Source organism: Cyprinus carpio, chromosome B22, assembly GCF_018340385.1.
Source record: "Cyprinus carpio isolate SPL01 chromosome B22, ASM1834038v1, whole genome shotgun sequence".
In the NCBI taxonomy this organism is placed as follows: domain Eukaryota; kingdom Metazoa; phylum Chordata; class Actinopteri; order Cypriniformes; family Cyprinidae; genus Cyprinus; species Cyprinus carpio.
In genome coordinates, this window is record NC_056618.1 from 14,028,790 (window position 1) to 14,055,591 (window position 26,802).

Genomic DNA, 26,802 nt, shown 5'->3' on the forward strand with positions numbered 1-26,802 from the left:
CTCGCACGTGCTCAGCGCTGGTAATTCACGCTAAACACAGTTTATTTGAGGGCAATTTCTGCCTTGTTTTCGTCGGGTACAGCGCTATTTTTGCCTCTGCAGATTAAAACACTTACAGCAGACAACGAGCATGTGAGGAAAATTTGATTCCATCTGAGCTAATTTGTGTTTGAATGTGGATTTTGGTTATTTGGTTGTTTCGCTGTTTGTTGAGCCGCCTAGAACATTTTTAAACCGTACATAAATACCTCATGAATATAGATATATATGAATTAACACTGAAAATATAATACTTCTTTGTGGTGCTAACGCTAATGGTTTGTCAGTTTCTGTGGTATACCAAAAAGATGTGTTCATGTTCTTAAATGCTATGAATGCAGTTATCAGGAATTTTAACAATGTTTAGATTTATGTGCAATATATATAGATATTACAAGAGATAGGTAAGTATCCAATTTGTAAAATTGTATTTCTATGTTTATTCTTTCATTTTTTTATCCTTCCTTTGTTTAAATTTGTTGTCTTTTATTTATGTGGGATTTTTCCATATTTCTTTGCCTGTATTTTAAAGAAAGATAAATGTAGGAATTTCAATACGTGGATGAAATACTTAGAAAATAAAAAGGGATATAGCTTGTGAATTATTATAAAACACTGTGATTAATTTACTAAACATTTACTTTATAAGATGGATAGATAGGTGAACATAACGAGTTTAATGGTAGTGAATTAGTTTAAGATCATAAACTCAGTAACTGATTTTTCTTTGATTTTAGCAGATCTGCTCCTCCTTCAGTGAAGACTCCTCCCACAACAATCACACCTTCAGTAAGCCCTCTCCACAACAACATCAGTGAAACTCCTCCCACAACCGTTCAGTGAAGCTCCTCCCACAACTAGCACACCTTCAGAAGCATCAGGAAGAAGTGATAATCTGCAGAGACCGAGTTTATTGAAGGACAGAGAGAACATGAGAGATCCAGAACCCTGCAGAATCAAACACACTGAAGAACAAACAGGTTGGTGTTTATTGTTGATTCTTCATTAATGAGGCTGAAAAAACAATAAGATTATAAAGCAGTTTTAGATATGTTGCGATAGGAAAAATTGTAAAAGTTGTGCAATAATTTAGCTGCAGCAGCAAATGAAAAAGGCAGTTTTTATAAACTGGATACATATTTATTTATTTTTTCAACATAATTAATTTATGTTAGATAATTGTGTAGTTGATCAAGCATATTTATTGTCACTACAGAAACACAACACTAAATTGTGCCTCTATTGTTTAAAACTGTTTAATAATTATTAAGTAATAGTTACAATAATAATAATAATAATAATAATAATAATAATAATAATACAGCAGGGTTCACTTTCATGTGCTTTATTTTCAAAAAAATGTTTTCTTTCTTTTACATTTAAGTTTTTTTAAAAGCAATTTACAGAATTATTTTTTTACTTAAATTTCAGAGTTGATTGAAGAAAATGAGTATAATGAAGAACTGAATGAAGAGGAGAAACATCATGACAAAACTGGTGAAAAACCTTTGAGTTGCTCTCAAACCAGACAGAAAGATTTAAAGAAAAGCAGAGACAGGAAATCTTTCACCTGCACTCAGTGTGGAAAGAGTTTCACAAACAAACAGAATCTCAAGGTTCACATGAGGATCCACACTGGAGAGAAACCATACAGATGTGATCAGTGCGGGAAGAGTTTCACTCAATCAGCAAACCTTAAGACCCACGTAAACATTCACACTGGAGAGAAACTGTATGAATGTGATCAGTGTGGAAAAACATTTTTGTGGGCCTCAGCACTGAAGAGTCACATGAAAGTTCATTCAAAGGAGAAACCACATTCATGTTCTTTGTGTGGAAAGAGATTTTCACATCTGCAGAGTTTAAAAGTACATCAGAAGATACACACTGGTGTGAGAGATCATATGTGCTTTGAGTGTGAGAAGACTTTTATTACAGCTGAACATTTGAAACTGCACCAGAGGATCCACACTGGAGAGAAACCTTACAAGTGTACACACTGCGACAAGAGATTCAGTTGGTCAGGATCCCTGAAAACACATGAGAGGATTCACACTGGAGAGAAACCTTTCAAGTGTTCACACTGCGACAAGAGATTCAGTGAGTTACGACATCTGAAAACACATGAGAGGATTCACACCGGAGAGAAACCTTACAAGTGTTCACTCTGCGACAAGAGATTCAGTCAGTCAGGAAACCTGAAAACACATGAAAGGATTCACACCGGAGAGAAACCTTACAAGTGTTCACACTGCGACAAGAGATTCAGACTGTTAGCACATCTGAAAAGACATGAGAGGATTCACACTGGAGAGAAACCATATCACTGCACTGTATGTGGAAAGAGTTTCACTGATTCATCTAATCTACTTGTGCATAACATAAAGATTCACAGTCAGTAGATCATCTTCAGATCCAGCACTTTCAGGTGTGACGTCTCATCCTCACCAAACATGACACAATAATGCATCTAGAAATAAAATCTCTTCTGTATAAATCTGTCCTAACAAAGAAACATGATCTTAAATCCCCATGAACAAAGTTCATCTTCAAGACCAGCACAGTTTCAACTGTAACATGTTTGTGTGCTGCAGCACTAAAGTATCACCTGAAAGTTAATTCAAAGGAGAAACCACATTCATGTTCTTTGTGTGGAAAGAGTTTTTCACATCTGCAGAGTTTAAAACTTCATCAGAGGATACACACTGGTGTGAGAGAATATATGTGCTTTGAGTGTGAGAAGACTTTTATTACAGCTGCAGATTTGAAGTGGCTCCAGAGGATCCACACTGGAAAGAAACCTTAGTTTCATCTGTCAGATTCAGATCAACTCGAAGATGGAGTTCCTCCCCAATAAACAATATCCACAAGTTTTATTCCTATATATCATTTTGCTTCATGATATTAATGAAATCATTGTATTTTCTTATGAGTTTCATTTATCGTTTTAGTTTGTTTAGACTTTAATGAAGGAAAGTTTTTTTTGTTGTTGTTGTTTGTTTGTTTGTTTGTTTTTTATATACATGTGCTCTTGTTCTGGAAGCTGAAGAAGTAACATTTTTGAACTGACATTTTTTAAAATCCAGTTTATATTGTTTTTAAATAAAGGTGTTTTTAAATTAAGTAGATATTCTTCCATTTATGATGTGTTTAGAAAATCCATCAATATATTGTAGCATTGCAGCTGATCCTGCTTTGCTTCTCTTGTAAGTAGGGATGGGTACCAGAACCACGTATAATCTGTTTGAAGTTAAGAATCATTTTATTTTATTTAATAAAATGAACATTTATAAATGCTATCTTGTGAACTGTGTCTCACTAACCATTTCTATATAGTATTATATAGCTAGTCTATGTTGCATCTTTGCAATTCACAGACCAGAAGAAAGATCTCGGTCACACTTTAGGACTGTGTGATTAATCTAATTTTATTAAGTTTTTGTGATGACGTAGCGGTCATCTTTTTATGCTGGCCTCGGGCAGTCAGTTGAAATGGCCGAGTGCTATAATCGTCACCACCTTTCACCCCACTAGCGACAGCCCTGATTTTCAGCTTTATATTTTGTATATAGTACAGTCATCTGTAAAAATATTTTTATTTTTCTCAAGTTCTTTTTGAATGATCATCTTTTTATGCTGGCCTCGGGCCAGTCAGTTGAAATGGCCGAGTGCTATAATCGTTTTTTTCAATGATTTTCTCTAAGTGATTTTTTGTGGAGTCGATAAAATTTTAAAATGTGGATGGGAATTTATTGCATGCTTATGTATTACAATTTCTAGTTTTATATAACCTATTTCCTTTGAGCATCACATCTTACTATGAATAAAACAAGAGAATGGATGTATATGAATTAACAGAGAACTTGCTCAAAATTTGGCTTTTCTTTTGGTACTACCTCTAATATAAAGGCCTAATGTCCAACTGAACACATCCTCTGTGGCGGCGGAGAAAGCATGACACGAAATGGGCTGATGGCATAAAATTTGCCAAGTTCAAGGGTCTATAAAAAGACTGGTACTGTAAAAAAGTGTTCAAAATTTGGCTTTCATTAAGGCAGTATGCCATATTTCAAGGCCTTAGGCTTAGGCCCATGTGGAGGACAAATGTGAAATGTGATGTTGGTGATGTCAGTGTGTCTGTTTTTGTGTCCTAAATGCTAAGTTTATTTATTTTTTCTTTTTTTTTTTGGCAAAGGTCCTTGAGGCTATGTAATACGGTGCCTAGAATATCACGAGAAGAAACCTAATATGATTATAACCTGCATTTTCTCATAATGAAAAGTGCATTTTGAATTCATTCAGTGGTATTTGACAATCACTAAATAATCACTAAACAGCTGCCATGAAAACTCACTTCTTGTACAGTAAATTTATTTTCATTAAATGCTTAGTTTTCTGTTATAAAAAAAACTAAATAGGGGCAAAAAAAGAAAACATAAATATTTTTCCATACTTTTCCAGACCTGGAAAATCCTTAAATCAAATTCCATACTTTTCCTAGGAACCCTGATAAGCTGAAATAGTTGTGGGATGCGTGGCGGTGGTGACACTGAAGGCGAGCGACTGTGGTGCTTTAGTTCAGTATTAGCTTTTAAGTTCTGGCCCTTTTATTTAGGCTTCAAAATTCATCAAAGTTATATTATTTTGTTAAGATTATCTTGATGGACAAACCGTTTGTAAGTTTCATAAGGTGACAACCGCTACAGATTGTTCAGGCAGAACAATAAATCACTTGGTCCATGTCCACAATAAAGTTCTTTACTGTTGTCTTTTGCTTCATACATCAGTATGGGTGTGTGGTTTTTTAAGATGTACGCACACAGTATGAACAAAAATACGTTAGAAATCGGACCAGATCAGCACGGAGATCACTACAAAACTGCCGTAGGATTTAGCAACATGGTAACATGTCGGGGGCATGAACACATTTGACTGACATTCAGTTCTCCCGATCTAAACCAATGAAATTACAGGAATGATAGTCAGGTGATTCAGAAATAATATGTATATCCTAAAGTGCAACAAATTAAATGTCCAGCAGATGGCACCAGCGTCATTAAATCTTAGCCTTTTGTACAATATCCATTGGCTCACCTTCCTGATTTAAAGCAAATATTTGCAATATTGCGACATATAACCAGCCCCCCACCCATGAGTTCGGTTGGGGCGCGGATTTTCGTTAAGTTACTGGACTCCGTCCGTTAGTTTGCCTAATGTCCGCTCACTTTTGCCCAGGCCTGCCCAAAAAATAAAATTCTGACTACGCCACTGATTCTGATACTCTGATATGCTGCTCAAATATATATATATATATATATACATATATATATATATAATAATTATATATATATATATATAATTATTATTATGATTATGTTGAAAACAGCTGAGTAGAATTTTTTTAGGTTTATTTGATGAAAAGAAAGTTCTGTAAAACAGCATTTATCTTAGATAGAAATCTTTTGTAACATTATAAATGTCTTTATCATCACTTTTGATCAATTTAAAGCATCCTTGGTAATAAAAGTATTATTTTCTATCATTTCTTTTTTCGAAAAATAAAAATTATACTCACTATAAGCTTTTGAATGGTATAGTGTATAATGTTACAAAATCGTTTTATTTCACATGAATGCTGATCTTTGGATCCTTCTATTCATCAAAGAATCCTGAAAAAAAAATCCTATTTTGAAACTGTTTCAGCAAATCAGCATCAGAATGATTTCTGAAGGATAATGTGACACCGCAGACTGGAGTAATGATGCTGAAAATTAAGCTTTGATCACAGAAATACATCACATTTTAAAATATATTCAAATAGAAAGCAGTTATTTTAACTAGTAAAATATTTCCCAACATTACTGCTTTTGCTGTACTTTGGATGAAATAAATGCAGGCTTGGTGAGCAGAAGAGACTTCTTTATAAAGCAATAAAAATCTTACTGTTCAAAAACTGTTGACTGGTATAGGTTATATAGATTACAGAAATGTTATTGTAATGTTTTTTTATATATATGATAACATTTCTGTCCCCCTAAAATTCTGAAGTGACGGCGTGTTGTTTTATAGACGTTTTGTATTTTAAATGGGATTTGGCGCTTTTATGAGGATCTACCGTTGCTCGCAGTGATGACGTCATCACTCGCACGTGCTCAGCGCTGGTAATTCACGCTAAACACAGTTTATTTAAGGGCAATTTCTGCCTTGTTTTCGTTGGGTACAGCGCTATTTTTTGCCTCTGCAGATTAAAACACTTACAGCAGACAACGAGCATGTGAGGAAAATTTGATTCCATCTGAGCTAATTTGTGTTTGAAGTGTTTCGCTGTTTGTTGAGCCGCTTAGAACATTTTTAAACCGTACATAAATACCTCAGTGAATATAGATATATATGAATTAACACTGAAAATATAATACTTCTTTGTGGTGCTAAACGCTATGATGGTTTATCAGTTTCTGGGTATACCAAAAAGATGTGTTAATGCTCTTAAATGCTATGAATGCAGTTATCGGGAATTTTAACAATGTTTAGATTTATGTGCAAAAAAATAATGGTTGTGTCTGTCTTTATATTGTCTGGCACTTTTTCTATATCATATTATTCAAAGTAATCATATAGCCTAATGTTTTAATAAAGCAGTTGTGTAGTCTTTAAGCAAATATCTTCACACAAATAATCAGTTATTACCCACAAACACTTTTTTAAAAGTGAGATGATCTGCTGCTGGTCCTGAATGTCTTGTTTAATGAGTGTTTATAGTCTGAGACTCATCATTATTATCAGCTGCTGAAAATCCTCTTTATTTCATGTCAATAGATCCTGTTTTCACCTCATTCATTATACTGATGACTTCAGATCTGTTAATTGACCCATTAAGATCAGTTTTTTTTGTGTGTGTGTTAACAGACTTGAGCAAACAACACAATCAGCTATTGTGACATTACAAGAGATGTGTAAGTATCCAATTTGTAAAATTGTATTTCTATGTTTATTCTTTCCTTTTTTATCCTTACTTTGTTTATATTTGGTGTCTTTTAATTATGTGGGGTTTTCCCCCACATTTTTTTTCTATATTTCTTTGCCTGTATATTAAAGAAAGATAAATGTAGGAATTTCAATACGTGGATGAAATACTTAGAAAATAAAAAGGGATATAGCTTGTGAATTATTATAAAACACTGTGATTTAATTTACTAAACATTTACTTTACAAGATGGATAGATAGGTGAACATAAAGAGTTTAATAGTAGTGAATTAGTTTAAAATCATAAACTCAGTAACTGATTTTTCTTTGATTTTAGCAGATCTGCTCCTCCTTCAGTGAAGCTCCTCCCACAACAATCACACCTTCATTGAAGCTCCTCCCATAACAGGCTCACCTTCAGGTGAAGCTCTTCCCACAATAGGCTTGCCTTCAATGTAGCTCCTCCCACAACTTTCTCAACTTCAGTGAAGCTCCTCCCACAACAATCACACCTTCAGTGAAGCATCAGAAAGAAGTGATATCTTCGACAGAGTTTATTGAAGGACAGAGAGAACATGAGAGATCCAGAACCCTGCAGAATCAAACACACTGAAGAACAAACAGGTTGGTGTTTATTCTTCAACCTTCATTAATGAGACTGAAGAACAATAAGATTATAAAGCAGTTTTAGATTTGTTGCAGGAGGAAAAAATTTAAAAGCTGTGCAATAATTTAGCTGAAGCAGCAAATGACAAAGGCCCTTTTTATAAACGGAGTACATTTTTATTTATTTATTTATTTTTCAACAATTAATTTGTTAGATAATTGTGTAGTTGATCAAGCATATTTATTGTCACTACAGAAACACAACACTAAAGTGTGCATCTGTTGTTTAAAACTGTAATTAAGTAATAGTACATATAATAATAATAATAATAATAATAATAATAATAATAATGATAATACAGCAGGGTTCACTTTCATGGGCAGCTGTGGCCTAATGGTTAGAGAATTGGACTTGTAACCTGACGGTCACAGGTTCGAGTCTCTGTGTTGGCAGGAGTTGTAAGTGGGTGGGGAGTGAATGAACAGCGCTCTCTTGGCTGAAGTGGCCTTGAGCAAGGAACTGAACCCCCAGTTGCCCGCTGCTCTGGGTGTGTGTTAACGGTGTGTTCACTTCTCACTGCTGTGTGTGTGCACTTGGATGGGTTAAATGCAGAGCACCAATTCTGAGTATGGGTCACCATACTTGGCAAATGTCACAACTTTCACTTTCATGTGCTTTATTTTACATTTCAGTTTTTTAAAAAGCAATTTACAGAATTATTTTTTACTTCAGTTTCAGAGTTGATTGAAGAAAACGAGGAGAATGAAGAACTGAATGAAGAGGAGAAGAAGCATCATGTCAAAACTGGAGAAAAATCTTTGAGTCGCTCTCAGACCAAACAGAAAGAGTTAAAGAAAAGAAGAGATGAGAAATCTTTCACCTGCACTCAGTGTGGAAAGAGTTTCACAAACAAAAAGAGTCTCAAGATTCACATGAGAATCCACACTGGAGAGAAACCTTACACATGTGATCTCTGCGGGAACAGATTCACACAATCATCATCCCTTAAGAACCACATGAACATCCACACTGGAGAGAAACTTTATGAATGTGATCAGTGTGGAAAAACATTTTTGAGGGCCTCAGGTCGGAAGAGTCACCTGAAAGTTCATTCAAAGGAAAAACCACATTCATGTTCTTTTTGTGGAAAGAGATTTTCACATCTGCAGAGTTTAAAAGCACATCAGAAGATACACACTGGTGTGAAAGATCATATGTGCTTTGAGTGTGAGAAGACTTTTATTACAGCTGAACATTTGAAACGGCACGAGAGGATCCACACTGGAGAGAAACCTTATAAGTGTTCATACTGTGACAAGAGATTCAGTCGATCAGAACATCTGAAAAGACATGAGAGGATTCACACTGGAGAGAAACCGTATCACTGCACTGTATGTGGAAAGAGTTTCACTGATTCATCTAATCTACTCGTGCATAACATAAAGATTCACAGTCAGTAGATCATCTTCAGATCCAGCACTTTCAGGTCTGATGACATCGTCACCAAACGTGACACAATAATGTATCTAGAAATAAAATCTCTTCTGTATAAATCTGTCCTAACAAAGAAACATGATCTTAAGTCCCCATGAACAAAGTTCATCTTCAAGACCAGCACAGTTTCAACTGTAAAAGGTTTGTGGGCTTCATCACTGAAGAATCACCTGAAAGTTAATTCAAAGGAAAAGCCACATTCATGTTCTTTGTGTGGAAAGAGTTTTTCACATCTGCAGAGTTTAAAACTTCATCAGAGGATACACACTGGTGTGAGAGATCATGTGTGCTTGGAGTGTGAGAAGACTTTTATTACAGCTGCAGATTTGAAGTGGCTCCAGAGGATCCACACTGGAAAGAAACCTTAGTTTCATCTGTCAGATTCAGATCAACTCAAAGATGGAGTTCCTCCCCAATAAACAATATCCACAAGTTTTATTTGCGTATATCATTTTGCTTCATGATATTAATGAAATCATTGTGTTTTCTTATTAGATTCATTTATCATTTTAGTTTGTTTATACTTTAATGAAGGAAAGTTTTTTTTTTGTTTTGTTTGTTTTTATATACATGTGCTCTTGCTCTGGGAGCTGAAGAAGTAACATTTTTGAACTGACATTTTTTAAAATCCTGTTTATATTGTTTTTAAATCAAGTAGATATTCTTCCATTTATGATGTGTTTAGAAAATCCATCAATATATTTTAGCATTGCAGCTGATCCTCCTTTGCTTCTCTTATAAGCAGGGATGGGTACCAGAACCATGTATAATCTGTTTGAAGTTAAGAATCATTTTATTTTATTTAATAAAATGGACATTTTTAAATGGTATCTTGTGAACTGTCTCACTAACCATTTCTATATAGTATTATATAGATAGTCTATGTTGCATCTTTGCAATTCACAGAAGAGAGATCTCTCTCACACTTTAGGACTGTGTGATTAATCTAATTTTATTAAGCTTTCATGACGACGTAGAGTCTTTTTATGCTGTCCTCGGGCAGTCGCTTGAAATCGCTGAGTGCTATAATTGTCACCACCTTTCACCCCACTAGCGACAGCCCTGATTTTCAGCTTTATATTTTGTATATAGTACAGTCATCTGTAAATATTTTTATTTTTTATTTTCTCTTTTTTTTTTTTAATTTTTTTTATGTGAGTGAATACATAGAGTGTATATTAAATAAATTATTTTTATTATTATATCTTTACATGCACACAAGAAACTTTTTTGTGCCCTCGAGAAACTCTTCACATGTGGATGGGAATTTATTGCATGCTAATGTATTACAATTTCTAGTTTTATATAACCTATTTCCTTTGAGCATCACATCTTACTATGAATAAAACAAGAGAATGGATGTGTGTGAATTAACAGAGAACTTGCTCAAAATATGGCTTTTCTTTTGGTACTACCTCTAATATAAAGGCCTAATATCCAACTGAACACATCCTCTGTGGCGTCGGAGAAAGCATGGCACGAAATGGGCTGATGGCATAAAATTTGCCAAGTTCAAGGGTCTATAAAAAAGACTGGTACTGTAAAAAAGTGTTCAAAATTTGGCTTTCATTAAGGCAGTATGCCATATTTCAAGGCCTTAGGCTTAGGCCCAAAAAACACACTGTGAAATGGGCTGATGGCACAACCAGTGGCTCAGTGTGTATGTCCTAAATGCTAAGTTTATTTTTTTATTTTGGCAAAGGTCCTTGAGGCTATGTAATACAGTGCTAAGAATATCATGAGAAGAAACAATAATATGATTATTACCTGTATTTTGCATAATGAAAAGTGCATTTTGAATTAATTCAGTGGTTTCTGACAATCTCTAAAGAATCACTAAACAGCTGCCATGAAAAATCACTTCTTGTACAGTAAATTTATTTTCATTAAATTCTTAGTTTTCTATTATAAAAAACTAAATAGGGGCAAAAGTCTGGAAACACAAATATTTTTCTATACTTTGGTTTCTTTTTTCCATACTTTTCCAGAACTGGAAAATCCTTAAATCAAATTCCATACTTTTCCATACTTTTCCTAGGAACCCTGATAAGCTGAAATAGTTGTGGGAAGCGTGGTGGTGGTGACGCTGAAGGCGAGCGACTGTGGTGCTTTAGTTTAATTATAGCCTAACTTTAGCTTTTAAGTTCTGGCCCTTTTATTTAGGCTTCAGAATTCTCCAAAGTTATATATATTTTGTGAAGATTATCTTGATGGACAAAACGTGTGTTTCATGAACTATGAGCTTATTTTTTGCAATAATCCAAAAGCCTATTGAAAAATCCTATAGTCTTTTTGTGGAGGGAACCAGTGTCATGCTAACAGCCGATCCGCCTACAGAGTGATGTCATAGTTCACCCACTCTATTCATTTGCCCCGCAATAATTCCATAGCGCATAACTGACGCGCCAACGCTATCTCACGACCAATTCGTATATAGCAAACCGGTTTATGGCAAGCCGTTTTAACATTTAAAACTTTGTTTTGACTAACCATAAATATAATTTTGGATAGTCACAATTGTAAGTCCAGATATCTATATTGCGATTATGACTTGTCGTAATTGGAATTAAGATATCTACAATGTGATTATGACTAGTCATTATATGCATTGAAGATATCTACAATGTCATTTTGATTAGTCATAATACACATTCCAGATATCTAGAATGCTATTACGACTAGTCATAATCTTCCATTGACTTTCATTGAAAAATATTTTCGGATATCTTCAATTGAGTTTTCACTAGTCGTAATTCCAATTCAAGATATCTTTAAATGTGATTTGCCTGGTCAAAATTCTAATTAGAAATATCTCAAATTACAATTTGACTAGTGATAATTCAATTAGAGATATCTTCAAATGAGTTTTGACTAGTCGTAATCCCAATTCAAGATATCTTTAAATATGATTTGACTAGTCAAAATACAATTTAAGATATCTTTAATTCCAAATTTTTAAAGATATCCAAAATACATTTGTAAATATCTGCAATTCATGTCTAGTCAAATTACAGTTGTAGATATCTTTGGATATCACTGGAATTTTGACTAGGCAAATCATATTTAAAGATATCTTAAATTGGAATTTAACCCATTTAAAGATATCTGCAATTTAATTATGGATATCCCAATCAGATTTTTGACTAGGAAGAACTATATTTGGAGATATCTGCATTTAGCTTTGTGACTAGGGGTAATTGCAATGTATATATCTGGAATTAACAATTTGACTAGGCAAAATACGTTCATAGATATCTACAATGTGCATGCAAATACACCTTTGTTAATCCCCACCTTAAACTTTTTATTTAACCAATCCTGGCTTGGAAACTGTTGTCATCCGCAGTTTTGTCCAAGAGTTGTGTAATAAAGTTCCTGCATCTTTGGGTGATTTTAAACTGGTCTATACAGAAGTAATTCAAAAGTATGGAAATAAAAATGTAGCTGGAGCATGTGTAAAAGTGGTAGGCTATACAGAGAGGACTTAAATAGGCTTTTGTCCTGTTTTATATCGTAATGTTGAGACGTGTGCTGTGGATTAAATTTTGTTAGCCTTTATTTACAAACGAACAAATGCATAAGCCTCATGTCAGCCGTTGCAACATTATATTTGATATAATGTTAAAAGAATCAGTGTCTATTTACACTAAGTGCAAGCCTGACTTGTTGTCAGAGAATATTATCGCCCACCAACATGTGATTGGGATAGTTAACACTGAACAACGCTAAATCAGCATCAGTTGCAGTGGATTAGTGGTTAAAGCGTGTGCTTTTCGATACAATCGACCGGAGTTCACATCTGCCTTTTACCAAACATTTTTTCTCCTTTTTCAAATCTCATATCGTATCGGAAAGGCATTTATTTTCAATAAAAATTAAGGAAATAATTAAAAAGTTGAAAATAAATATTGGGTAGGATTAGGGTAGGTGTAGGGAGGGCTTTATTGTCCCAGTAAGGTGGCATCCATTTAAAAAATGAAATAGAATGATCATTTACACTCACTACGTTATCATTGCATACTGTTTTATAATGTACTACAATTACTGGTGCAGATGATTGCCACTATTTGAAATAAGTAGTATAAATAGCAGAAAATGTTGCTATTTTAACATAGTGTATAATCTATAGCTATTTGTACTTAGTGTAAATAGCACATCATTAAAAAAAATACAACTGATTGCAATTGCCTTTGTGCCCAGATCCGGGCCACACAATCACTTTTCCCTCGGTCCAAGTGCCGCAAAGAATGACGGCCCTGAAGTGGCCCAGAACTGGATTACAGACAAGGGCCACACATGGGCCATAACCGGGCCGAATCTCATCCAGTTAATCACCCTGAACTGTCCCTGAACTGGGCCCAAAACAGGTTTTTATTATTGGTGCCAATTCTCGGCCTTAAGTAAACCAGAATCCCCAAATCTGAGCCTCACCTGAGCCTTATATAGCCCAGACCCAATACAGACAGCAAGCAGTTTGTTGGATTTCATGCGGGCCAGATGTGGGCCGGATCTGGACCAACACTATATTGCTGTCTGGGAATACAGAATCTTAATATTTCAGATTATTGCCTTGTATATTACTATAAATCACAATTATTCATTTTGTGACATGCTTTGGTAAACCAGACAGCTACATAGTGTTGGCCCAGATCCGTCCCACATCTGTACATTAATGTACACACAAACTATGCCAATAAAGTACATTAAACTGAATAGAAAATCAGACTTAAAACTCACACATCATGTAACTGTGCAATTAAAAAAATTAATAAATTAAAAAAAACCTTTTGCATTGATTTTTCTATTCATTTTTATAAAGAACAAATCAACCTATAAAGAGTGAGTATATAAAGAATGCATTCTATAAGAGAAACGTAACAGATAGACACATGTAACTTAATCATAATAATTTATTGCAGATGTTTCAAAGAGCAGTACCACAGTAGTCCAAGTGACGATACATTGCAGTTGTAGTCCTCTCTGGCAGAATATAATAGTAGTGCGAGGAGCAGGGAATAATCTAAATTGTTAAACGCTGACAAAAATACTATCCCGATCCACTCTGTTAAGGCGCGCGTTTCTCATTCAAAACACGCATCACCGGAAACACGGCATGTCGCAATCTATGACGAAACCGGCGAGAGCCAATGAGCGTTTGATATCGCTGCCGAAAAACTTGTTGTAAAACTTATTAACGGCACAATTTTCAATTGTTACTATAGCTACAGAGGAAGGAGATACATATCGCCGATGAATGCGGTTTGTATTTGGATCTGTTCTGTTCCTCACACCAAGCATTACATGGATACAGAGGATTTAAATAAAAAAATAAAATACTTTCATGATCATTTTATTTAATGCTTGTGCATGACAGCATACTAATAATAATGATGTGCCTCATGGTAAACCAAATAATTATTACATGATGGTTAAATGATCTCTCTCTCTCTCTCTCTCGCTCTCTCTCTCTCTTTTCATGTAAGGATTCTAAGATTATTTGTACCAAAAATAATAATATAAAATTTAATAAAATTTTTATTAAGTGCAGTTTAATGCACTTGACTAATTTGCTTAATTTTGAAATGATAATGTTTCATTCTGTTTTGACTTGCCATTTCAAAGACTACATATTAACAATACTACACTTCATTAAAAATGTATGTGATCATTTAACCATTATCATGGAAAATTGTATTTATCTTGTTTATCATGGGTCACATAATATGCTGCCAGATCATAGCCTGATTTGGGCCATTTATCACCTGACTGATCTGGGCCACACTCCTCCCACCAACAATCGGCCCTCATATTGTTTGCCGGATCACCGCCCTGCCGTCATTGCCACACATGGCCCAGCTCTGGCTGAAAGGGTACATGCCATTGCCGACAGGAGGCCAGCAGTGCCAGCTTGAGGCCACATTTGGGCCAAGTCCGTTTGCTATGTGGGACTGCTATTTTCACTTAGTGTAAAGAGAATCCATTGCTATTTGCACTTAGTGTAAATAGCACATCGTTAAAAAAAATACTGCTATTTTCACTTAGTGTAAAGAGAATCCATTGCTATTTGCACTTAGTGTAAATAGCATCTATCGCTAAGAAAATATGCTATTTACACCTAGTGCAAATAGCCGCTGCCTAAAAGAATACATTGGCGCTCATCACTGAACACAGCAGAATATCATCACCATGGATCTCTTGCTATAATGCAATAAAATACTCCCACCTTGTGGACTATTTATGGAAGCTCGTTTCTGCCACTAAATAAAGAAATAATTAATTAATAATGAAATAAAGAAATAGCAACTTTTTTTTTTAGAGTTGTTATATTTTTTTTTTGCATTGTCTATATATCACAATTCTGAGAAAAAAGTCAGAATGAATGGTAAGATAAAATCTGCAAATTAGGCCTACCTTTATTTCTTTTAAAGGTAGGCCTACCTTTCTTTTAAAAAAAAAAAATAAAAAAAATAAATAAAAAATAAACATTGTTTTTCATTGTCTAAATATATGATGAATAAATTCAGACGAGCAGATTGTGATTTTCTGCCTTTATTGAACATTACACTGCATTTGGTCTATTTTGCAACAGGATTCAATTAAAACACACATACATGCACGCTGGAGAACTTTTACCACACAAGGCTGCATCCAGATTTATTTAATAATCCATGAGGCACTTCATGCAGTAGCTTTTCTCTCCGTGACAACAAAAGCAGACTTTTATTATGTTGTTAGCAGTTAGCAGCGTAGATGGGGAGGAGCAGAGTAAATTTATTCTGACGTCACACAACAGCATTTCAACTAGGAGCAATTGCAATTCAGATATCTTGAACTATAATTGTGACTAGTCGAAATTGAATTAGAGATATCTCTTATTACATTTGTGGATGTATGACACGTCTATTGAAGATATCTATAAAGTAATTACAGATATCTTAATTACAGATATCTCTTATTGTCATTGTGACTAGTCAAAATACAATTGTTCCTATCTTAAATTATATTTATGGATAGTCAAACCAAAGTTTTAAATGCTAAAACAGCTTGCGATACAAGTGCGGATCTCTCCCGTGTTTTTGTGGGAGGATTTGATACTGTTTTCACTCCATACTGGCAACAGGGATAGGTAGTATGTTTGCTTATAGCGTCAGACATGACAATAAGACTAATATCATGTTTTGCTCCAAAAACACTAGGGAAAACTGAGTTTCATGTTTAATTTGATTTACGTAGTTGCATCACGCTCCATTCGTGTACATGCAGGGGGCGGGGTTTATGAGCTGAACTGCTAAATGATTTGACGTCACTTCTCAGGACTCTCGCGGCACACAAGTCTGATTTTTGGCGCCTGGAACTCCTTGACCCGAGAGGTTTTTTGGAAAGAGAGAAGTTTTTACATCAAAGTCTGTCCGTAATGCCAGGTAACTTTGTGCAAAGCGCTGTTATTTAAGTCATCGCCTGATGAGGCATCAAGAGCTGCCGAAGCTTTAGTCGTGGAGTCTTCTGAGGTGAGTTCGCTCTTCACGACATTTCGCGTATTTAAATACTCTTTGTTTATGCAGCAATATGCGAGGTCGTTTCTGCAGTGTTTTTAATCGGTTTCACTTGGGACATTTTAAATCTTTACATAAATATATGAGCAGATTTATAATATAGACACAGGGAACATTATAATTTTGCTTTGTAGTACTTTATGTAGCCTACATGTGTCTTTTTTTATTTAAGAAACTGGTGTCAGCTTTTGCACATACAAAATTGTAGCATAGATAATTTAATTATTGTTCAGAATGTAGTTCAAAAACAAACTATATTTAGATATTATTATGTGCTCTAGTGTAGTTATTGACCTGTGTTGTTAATGGAGATGGGTGTCATCAGATTGCAGCAAATATTCTGACTTTAATTATTTGTTTCTATCTGCAAACACTCAGACTAAAGAGAGATGATCTGCAGGCTGGTCCTGAAATGGCTTATTGAATGAGTGTTTATAATCTGACACTCATCAATATTAGAGCAGCTGAAAATATGTCAATGGGCGTCCTGTTTAGAATCACTAGTGACTAGTAATGAAATTAAATATTTGTCATAGTAACAGAACGTAGGGCTAGTGGTGCTTGAGACATTTCTGTAAAAAAAAAATAATACTGGTAAGATATTTACTATTTATTCTGCTACTAAAGCTGGGCGGCTTGACTCAAAATCTGGATCATATTGGCTTTGTATCTTTTTTAAAGGATTCTGGCGGATTCACGGTTTATCACATTTCCTGACTGAGCCTTTATATGTATCAGAATGCATTCAACAGCTGCAGAACCACTGCATCTGAATCACAATCCAAACAAAGATGCTACATGTAGCATAATAAATATGTATTTTTTAAAATTAGATTGTATAATTTCAAACTTTAAAACTAAATTAGTAGGGACACTAGGGACATGTCCTTATCAATATCCAGCGAATACTAATTTGTCCCTAACAATAATTTTGCTCAAACAGTTAAATATACGCATAAGTAATCATTGCTGTTGTCATTTGAAATGGGTCACACCATTTATATTACCTGAGAAGTTAAAGAAATACGCTAGAAAACTGCACGCTATCAAGAAATGCATGAGCTGAGCTAAGAAGCCGAAGTGTTTAAAACATACAAGTACAGTTCAGCTGATCAAATGATAAAATTTACCCTCTTTAACTTTGTTGTTTTGCTGTTTTGTGTTCATCTGCTTCTCACATTTGCTCTTTTTACATTGACTATCACTCTATATAGACTAATACAATCAGATACAACAATCATTTCTCAAGTATTTATTAAAATATACTGAAAAATTGAACATTCACTTCAGTGGTATGAGATGACGATGCTTTCAACTGATTTCCAACTGAACTGCAGCTCAAACTATTTCAAATATAGTGAAATAAGTTACAAACCTGATCATAATGCACAATGTTTCAATCTAACCTATATTTTGAGCTGCAGCTCATCATATTAATTGAGTCTCACTAAACTGTTTTTTGTTTGTTTTTTTATGACTCCACATTTCACTTAAAACATCAAAATATGAAAGGAAAAAAACACTGACCAGTGTTGCCAAATGCTGTCAATTGAAAATAACTAAAACAATTGCTATATGTTGCTAGATGAGGTCATAATGTTGAGTTCACTGATCTGTATTAAAGGGATAGTTCACCCAAAAATGAAACGTTGATGTTTATCTGCTTACCCCCAGGGCATCCAAGATGTAGGTGACTTTGTTTCTTCAGTAGAACACAAATTATGATTTTTAACTTCAGCCGTTGCAGTCTATCACTCTTATAATGTATGGCAATGATAACAAAATCTATGCGAGTATAAAAAATATGCAAAGACAAATCCAAATTAAACCCTGTGGCTCGTGATGATACATTGATGTTAGAACTCGGCCTCAGTAGTAGTAGACTGGGACTCTGGACTCTGTTCGGACTTGTCTAGAGGGCTGGAGGCTGTGCGCTGTTGTATATTGTTCTTGTTGTTGCTTTATGAGGCATATTATTGATTTTGTTTCTTTTAAAAGAATGTTGTGGGGGTTGTATGGTGACCCATAACTCAGAATTCATGCTCCGCATTTAACCCATCTAAAGTGCACACACACACACCCACCACAACGAGCAGTGGGCATGATTTTTATTTATGCTGCGGCACCCGGGGAGCAGTTGGGGGTTCGGAGTGTACTTGCTCAAGGGCACCTCTGTCGTGGTATTGCCGGCCCGAGACTCGAACCCACAACCTTAGGGTTAGAAGTCATACTCTCTAACCACTAGGCCAAGACTTCTCATTACCATCTCTCATTACTATCTCTCATTACCATTACCGCCACCTATCTCTCAAGTGGACCATTTTACACTCCTAATTAGGGGTGGGCGATATGACCAAAATCTTATATCACCATATGAGAAATTTTATATCTCAACAACGATATATATCCTGATATAGTTTTTTTTTTTACCATTATATTATTAATATAGGTTTTTTTTTTTTGATAGGTTTTTTTTAAGATTTAGATACCATAGAAATTTTCATAATCAAGAAAATAATAATACGAAAAAAAAGCTTACTGGAGTCACAGTCAAACTAATTACAAGCAATAGGACAAAAACTACAATAAATAAGAAATACACTGTGTAAATGAATTAGTCTTCACTGTAAAAGTTATATCCATTTATCTATCTATCTATGTTGTAAATTCAATGAATAATTTTTGGCTATTAAATATATATATATATATATATATATATATATATATGCATAATCATTAGCATTTGCATTATTTATTTATTTATTTTTCTTATTCTAGTTACAAAAGTAATTTAGTCAAGAGCAGTGAGAGATTTTCATGAATGACAGACAGGATAAATATTGGACAGCTTCCCCTTTAAGACCGAAGTCCGGATCCAATATACTATTACATATGCGCTTTCTCTCGCAACTGTTTACAATCCCTTAAGACCTAAATGACTGTGTTTATGAGGATACTTGCATCTGGACGCATATACAGTGGGTACGGAAAGTATTCAGACCCCCTTAAACTTTTCACTCTTTATTATCTTAACCTTGGCCAGATCTGTGCCTTGCAGATTTATTAAAAAAGAAAACCGAAATATCAATTCTGTCTCTGAGCTCTTCAGGCAGTTCCTTTGACCTCATGATTCTCATTTGCTCTGACATGCACATTTGTGAGCTGTAAGGTCTTATAGAGACAGGTGTGTGGCTTTCCTAATCAAGTCCACTCAGTATAATCAAACACAGCTGGACTCAAATGAAGGTGTAGAACCATCTCAAGGATGATCAGAAGAAATGGGTAAGCACCTGAGTTAAATATATGAGTGTCACAGCAAAGGGTCTGAATACTTAGGACCATGTGATATTTCAGTTTTTCTTTTTTAATAAATCTGCAAAAAATATCAACAATGCTCTGTGTTCACGTTTTTTCTGTCAATATGGGGTGCTGTGTGTACATTAGTGAGGGAAAAAAAATGAACTTAAATGATTTTAGCAAATGGCTGCAACATAACAAAGAGTGAAAAATTTAAGGGGGTCTGAATACTTTCCGTACCCACTGTAAGTGTTTATGCGGCAAAAATGCTCACGAGCTCTATTAGCAGCTGATGCGCGGCTTGCGTACTCCTCTCACACAGAAACAGAGAAAGTGCGTGCATATAGCTCTGTTGTTTGTGTTTCAACGGACTAAAATCAGTTGTTTTAAACTGCAGTGCTTAAAAACGCATGCAAACATTAAGTTTTAATGGAATCATTCAAATTTAAATTTAATTAAGCAATGTGATGTGAGCGCGCCATGCTGTTATTCACGCGTCTGCGTGTAAGACTGCTGTCATTTAAATAATGACAAAGTATTGCCATAAATGATGTATTTTGCGGCACCACGAAATAAACGATAGAGCACAGTATAAATCTATATACTTTTAATTTCGTCCATCCGATATATATCATCATATCACCCAGCCCTACTCCTAATTGAGATCGTAGATAGACTTATAAGTCATATTGTGAATCATATGATGCATATGAAACTGATCATATGAGTTTGTAAATCTTTTTTTCTGATTTCTTTTTATATTATTATTTACAACTACAAAACTTCAAATCATTAATACAGTATAGTTACAAAAAAGCAAAACAAAAAGGACATAAAGTATAAACTTTTTTTTTTTTGTATAACCACAGTTTAACTTAACTTGTGGGTACCATGATTTAACTGTAGTTTTCATAAGGGATGTGTTTCCAAGTTAACAAAAAAAAAAAAAAAAAGGAAAATAAAAACCTAAAGGCGACACATAATGAATATAGAGATGGAGTTTTCACTGCTTCGGAATGAATAGAACTTTGGATAGTTTTCATATACTTGCGTAGATCAACTCTGAGTAAAGAAAAGAGAGGTTTAGAGATGTATGTGAGATTTAGCTAGCAGGAAACACAAAATAAGTTATATTTTCCTATTAGTCAAACAATCGACATAAAACATCTTTAAAACAGAAAGAAAAGTCACTTGAGATCAGATGAACATTTAAAAAATCTGAGCAAAATGTCTCAAAACAGGTGAATGAATCTTCCCCAGAAGAGACAAAAACAGCAACTCACTGCAATGTCTAACTTCTATTATAATTATGTCCATTTTGTAAAATTTGGATTAACTCATTAATCTGTTGTTTGATTACTTCATATTTAAGGAGAGAACTATAGTTTCCAAAGTCAGACATCGCTATGATTTTCAAGTGTGTAGAATTTAGTAGAGATGCTGTGACATGATCTTACCAATATCAGCCACTACTAAATTGTCTTTTGCAATAATTTTGATCAAACAATTAAATGTCTGTTGTCTGCTGTTACGTTCCCACTAATGCCAAAATTGCTTAAATTATTTAACATATTATTATGACAAACTTGAATGCATTTTACTAATCAAACTTTTCCCAAACTATAATTCAAGAATAAAATGTATGAAAACCAATGAAACATTTTGAAATAAGACGCATTGCATCTAAATGTTGTACAATGCAAAGATATTTTCATGTTCTATGTAATATAATACAGTACTATATAAAAGAAACAGGAGTAAAGCTGCGTATAACCTGCACTACACCACTGAGTAATGATGGGAGGTCCTTTGTCTCTCAGGTGTGAATCACAAAATATTCATGGCCATTGTCACTACTTCACATACAGCCATTCTAACACAAATCATCTCTTACAAAATTTAAATCAGTCTGTTGTTTTTGTTTTCTTTGAGTGAACAGGGTGATTTTTGTAGCAGAAACTCCATTCTACCATATCCGGTTCTCACCAATCTCATCCAGTCTTTTGAACAAAAGTTCTGTTTGTTTTATGGCCTTATACTGAAAAAAAAAAAAAAAAAAAAAATTTCACTTACCACACATAAACCTTATTTTTCAAAAACACAAATATGAATCACAGTAAATGCAGGCTTTAGCCATTGAGATGTTTCTGAGAAACTGAAAAAGCACCAATGTCAGGGCATGTCTAAACTTCTCCAGACCTCAGAGGGTTAATGACTGTTAGGCTGTCTGGTTATTAGCTAGTAGCTCAAATTACAAATAGTTTGAGTTGCATACATTGTTGTGTGCTGGGTTATTTGACCAGTTAAAGAACTACTTGTGTGTTAATAATAGTTATAAAGTTATGCAACCATTAGTCAGGAGTGTATGCAGTTAACATGGATCTCAGTTCACAACGCTGTTTAAATTGCAGCTACTTCTATGACAGTCACACCTTCAGTGAAGCTCCTCCCACAATGAATCGCACCATCAGTGAAGCTCCTCCCACTGCAGTTCATCAATAAATGCTGGAATATTTCCATCAGTCTACAAGTGAAGACGAGCATCAAAGCATCAGGAAGAAGTGAAATCTGCAGAGACAGAGTTTATTGAAGGACAGAGAGAACATGAGAGATCCAGAACCCTGCAGAATCAAACACACTGAAGAACAAACAGGTTGGTGTTTATTCTTGATTCTTCAGTGATGATGAACATTAAGGTTATAAAGCTTCAAACAGTTTGTCATATTTTGATTTGTTGTGATAGGAAAGATATATAGAGCTGTGCAATAATATAGCTGAAGCAGCAAATAGTAAAGGCCCCGATATACTTCAAACGAAATAGAAGAATGAACTGATATGACATCATTTCGAACAAAATCAGGTCAAAACGGAGTTCGTTTTGGCACTTCAAAACGGCTCACCAAATCGAACTCTCTGGGGGAGTTCGTTTCGGCTCCTAAACACTTTTGTGTTTCTATTGGTCCGTGGCGGTTACGCAATCAGTGGGTGTGTTCTGAAACTCCACCTTCTTTGACACACAATTTTTTTTTTCTCGGTTCGTTCCTCATTCTGCGGAGGTCATTAAGGAAAGCAACATCTCCTGAAGACACTGGAGTGTCGAATAGCTAAGCTGCACAAATGTATCCACACCTGTACGATCACTCACGGACAGACTTTAAAGATGTCGAGACAGTATTTCGTTCCTAGAAAGAAATAGCAACGAAGCTTGGTGTCGACAACCCGGAGTTACGCAAAAAGTGAAGCAGAGAAACATCCGAGGCAAGTTTTCCAAAGTCATGAAAAGAATGAAAGGAAAGCGTAAAGATATAAGGTAGCAAGCACCAAATACATGTTTCAAATAAATGTTACACCATACTGCTGCTGTTCTTTCAATAAGCAAATTTAAAAGGTATACAGTAAATGAAATGCCAAACGACTATACACACCTGATTCCAAAAAAGTTGGGACACTGTACAAATTGTGAGTAAAAAAGGAATGGAATAATCTACAAATCTCATAAACTTGTATTCTATTCACAATAGAATATAGATATATCAAATGTTGAAAGAGAGACATTTTGAAATGTCATGCCAAATATTGGCTCATTTTGGATTTCATGAGAGCTACACATTCCCAAAAAGTTGGGACAGGTAGCAATAAGAGGCCGGAAAAGTTAAATGTACATATAAGGAACAGCTGGAGGACCAATTTGCAACTTATTAGGTCAATTGGCAACATGATTGGGTATAAAAAGAGCCTCTCTCGGAGTGGCAGTGTCTCTCAGAAGTCAAGATGGACAGAGGATCACCAATTCCCCCAATGCTGTGGCAAAAAATAGTGGAGCAATATCAGAAAGGAGTTTCTCAGAGAAAAATTGCAAAGAGTTTGAAGTTATCATCATCTACAGTGTATAATATCATCCAAAGATTCAGAGAATCTGGAACAATCTCTGTGCGTAAGGGTCAAGGCCGGAAAACCATACTGGATACCCGTGTTCTTCGGGCCCTTAGACGGCACTGCATCACATACAGGAATGATACTGTAATGGAAATCACAACATGGGCTCAGGAATACTTCCAGAAAACATTGTCGGTGAACACAATCCACCGTGCCATTTGCCGTTGCCAGCTAAAACTCTATAGGTCAAAAAAGAAGCCATATCTAAACATGATCCAGAAGCGCAGGCATTTCTCTGGGCCAAGGCTCATTTTAAATGGACTGTGGCAAAGTGGAAAACTGTTCTGTGGTCAGACGAATCAAATTTGAAGTTTGTACCTTTTTGGAAAACTGGGATGCCATGTCATCCAGACTAAAGAGGACAAGGACAACCCAAGTTGTTATCAGCGCTCAGTTCAGAAGCCTGCATCTCTGATGGTATGGGGTTGCATGAGTGCGTGCGACACGGGCAGCTTACACATCTGGAAAGGCACCATCAATGCTGAAAGGTATATCCAAGTTCTAGAAGTTTGAATTTTTCATTATATACGTTGTATATTTTAGTGAAGAGATTGAGTTTTTCTGGATGAATATGTGTGACCACATACTGCATCAATTACAACATCATGGCTGCATCATAAAGAGGAAGATGCGACAAAGAAGACCTAAGACAGTTGAGCAACTAGAAGCCTGTATTAGACAAGAATGGGACAACATTCCTATTCCTAAACTTGAGCAACTTGTCTCCTCAGTCCCCAGACGTTTGCAGACTGTTATAAAAAGAAGAGGGGATGCCACACAGTGGTAAACATGGCCTTGTCCCAACTTTTTTGAGATGTGCTGATGCCATGGAATTATAAATCAACTTATTTTTCCCTTAAAATTATACATTTTCTCAGTTTAAACATTTGATATGTCATCTATGTTGTATTCTGAATAAAATATTGAAATTTGAAACTTCCACATCATTGCATTCTGTTTTTATTCACAATTTGTACAGTGTCCCAACTTTTTTGGAATCAGATTTATACAATAATAAACCTTTGTTTTTATCAAAACAATTTATCCAGTTTAATAAAATAAATGAACACTTATAAAATAAAGCAACAAACTGATTCCAATATTTTTTTCCCACACCATGCTAAAGTTTTCCAGACTATGAGACATTCACACTTCCCATAAAGGATTGATTATAGTTATTTTGTATTGCAAACATGATACTTCACTCTGAACTGCTGCTAATCATTATTCTTTTGACCATTGGGCCCCATCTCACACCTAGATTGTCTACACTTCTTCATTTCATCATTGTTGTGTTTAGGGGATACACGCGAGCATCGTGACACATGTTTACATTAATCTAAACCCCGCCTCCAGCAGCGCGGGGGTGTTGGAAAGTTCGTTAACAGTATACAGTCGGTCAGTCTTTTCTAACTTCTTTTTGCCCCGAAACGAAAAAGTTGACTGTATAAGGTCGGTGGTTTTTTTCTGTTTTTTTTTTGTATAGAGTCGGTAAACTTATTAAGGTGTCTAATGTTTAAAATGTTTAATAATTGTTTTTGCCCCGAAACGAAAAACTTATTAAGTATAACTCTTTTTGCCCCGAAACGAAAAACTTAAAATGTATCAAAATGATCAAAATATTTTGTATAACACTTGTCCACTCTGCACTGTTATATCAGGGTTAATTTTTATATCTTCTTTTTACATTTCTCTCTGTGATTTGATAAAAAAAAAAGTTTTTTACTTTTATTTTAGAGTTGATTGAAGAAAACGAGGAGAATGAAGAACTGAAAGAAGAGGAGAAACATAATGTCAAAACTGGAGAAAACCCTTTGAGTCGCTCTCAAACCAAACAGAAAGATTTAAAGAAAAGCAAAGACAAGAAATCTTTCACCTGCACTCAGTGTGGAAAGAGTTGGACAAACAGACATAGTCTTGAGATTCACAAGAGGATCCACACTGGAGAGAAACCATTCACATGTGATCTGTGTGAGAAGAGTTTCACACAATCAGCAAACCTTAAGAATCACATGATCATCCACACTGAAGAGAAACTTTATGAATGTGATCAATGTGGAAAAACATTTTTGAGGGGTTCAAACCTGAAGAGTCACCTGAAAGTTCATTAAGGAGAAGCCACATTCATGTTCTTTATGTGGAAAGAGTTTTTCACAACTGCAGAATTTAAAAGTTCATCAGAAGATACACACTGGTGTGAGAGAATATATGTGCTTCGAGTGTGAGAAGACTTTTATTACAGCTGAACATTTGAAACAGCACAAGAGGATGCACACTGGAGAGAAACCTTACGAGTGTTCACACTGCGACAAGAAATTCAGTCAGTTAGCACATCTGAAAACACATGAGAGGATCCACACTGGAGAGTTGAGATTTGAAATTCTGCAAGAACATGAGAGGATCCACACTGGAGAGAAACCGTATCACTGCACTGTATGCGGGAAGAGTTTCCGTCATTCATCTAATCTACTCAAGCATAACAAAAACTCACAGTCAGTAGTAGGGGATGCACAGACTAATCAACTAGTCGACTTCAATGCTCTGCCATGACGCTTTAAGCTTGATGTTAACTAGTCGCTGGTCCTAAAGAGGGCACAACAATGTCAAATAAATGTATACTCCGAAAGCTCCACAAGACATGTGTGATTACAGTGGGGCTCGAAAGTTTGGGCACCCCAGGTAAAAATGTGTATTAAATTTGCATAAAGAAGCCAAGAAAAGATGGAAAAATCTCCAAAAGGCTTAGACATTCTTATAATATGTCAAAAAAAGTTAGAATTTATTTCCATTATTTACACTTTCAAAATAACAGAAAACAGAAAAATGGTGTCTGCAAAAGTTTGGGCACCCTGCAGAGTTTATAGCATGCACTGCCCCCTTTGGAAAGCTGAGACCTGACAGTGTCATGGATT

General features: G+C 35.1%; 2 protein-coding genes and 1 pseudogene across 4 annotated transcripts; all 3 read left to right on the forward strand.

The window, feature by feature from the left end:
* Positions 1-895: 895 nt before the first annotated feature.
* Positions 896-3,270, forward strand: LOC122141376 (zinc finger protein 239-like). The gene is made up of 2 exons (XM_042748693.1): positions 896-1,019; positions 1,471-3,270. Exons 1-2 carry the CDS (start codon positions 971-973, stop codon positions 2,439-2,441), a joined length of 1,020 nt encoding a protein of 339 aa, XP_042604627.1. The 5' UTR covers positions 896-970; the 3' UTR covers positions 2,442-3,270.
* Positions 3,271-6,200: 2,930 nt separating this feature from the next.
* LOC122141380 (gastrula zinc finger protein XlCGF8.2DB-like) lies at positions 6,201-9,103 on the forward strand. Of its 3 annotated transcripts, none has more exons than XM_042748705.1 (4): positions 6,201-6,313; positions 6,946-6,992; positions 7,341-7,627; positions 8,349-9,103. In XM_042748705.1, exons 3-4 carry the CDS (start codon positions 7,579-7,581, stop codon positions 9,068-9,070), a joined length of 771 nt encoding a protein of 256 aa, XP_042604639.1. In that variant the 5' UTR covers positions 6,201-6,313; positions 6,946-6,992; positions 7,341-7,578; the 3' UTR covers positions 9,071-9,103. The 3 variants fall into 3 exon arrangements, with proteins under 3 accessions (XP_042604639.1, XP_042604636.1, XP_042604638.1); XM_042748702.1 differs by having other exon boundaries at positions 6,203-6,313; positions 8,343-9,103; XM_042748704.1 differs by having other exon boundaries at positions 6,221-6,313; positions 7,344-7,627; positions 8,343-9,103.
* Positions 9,104-16,375: 7,272 nt separating this feature from the next.
* Positions 16,376-26,586, forward strand: LOC109101102 (annotated as a pseudogene).
* The last annotated feature ends 216 nt before the right edge of the window (positions 26,587-26,802 follow it).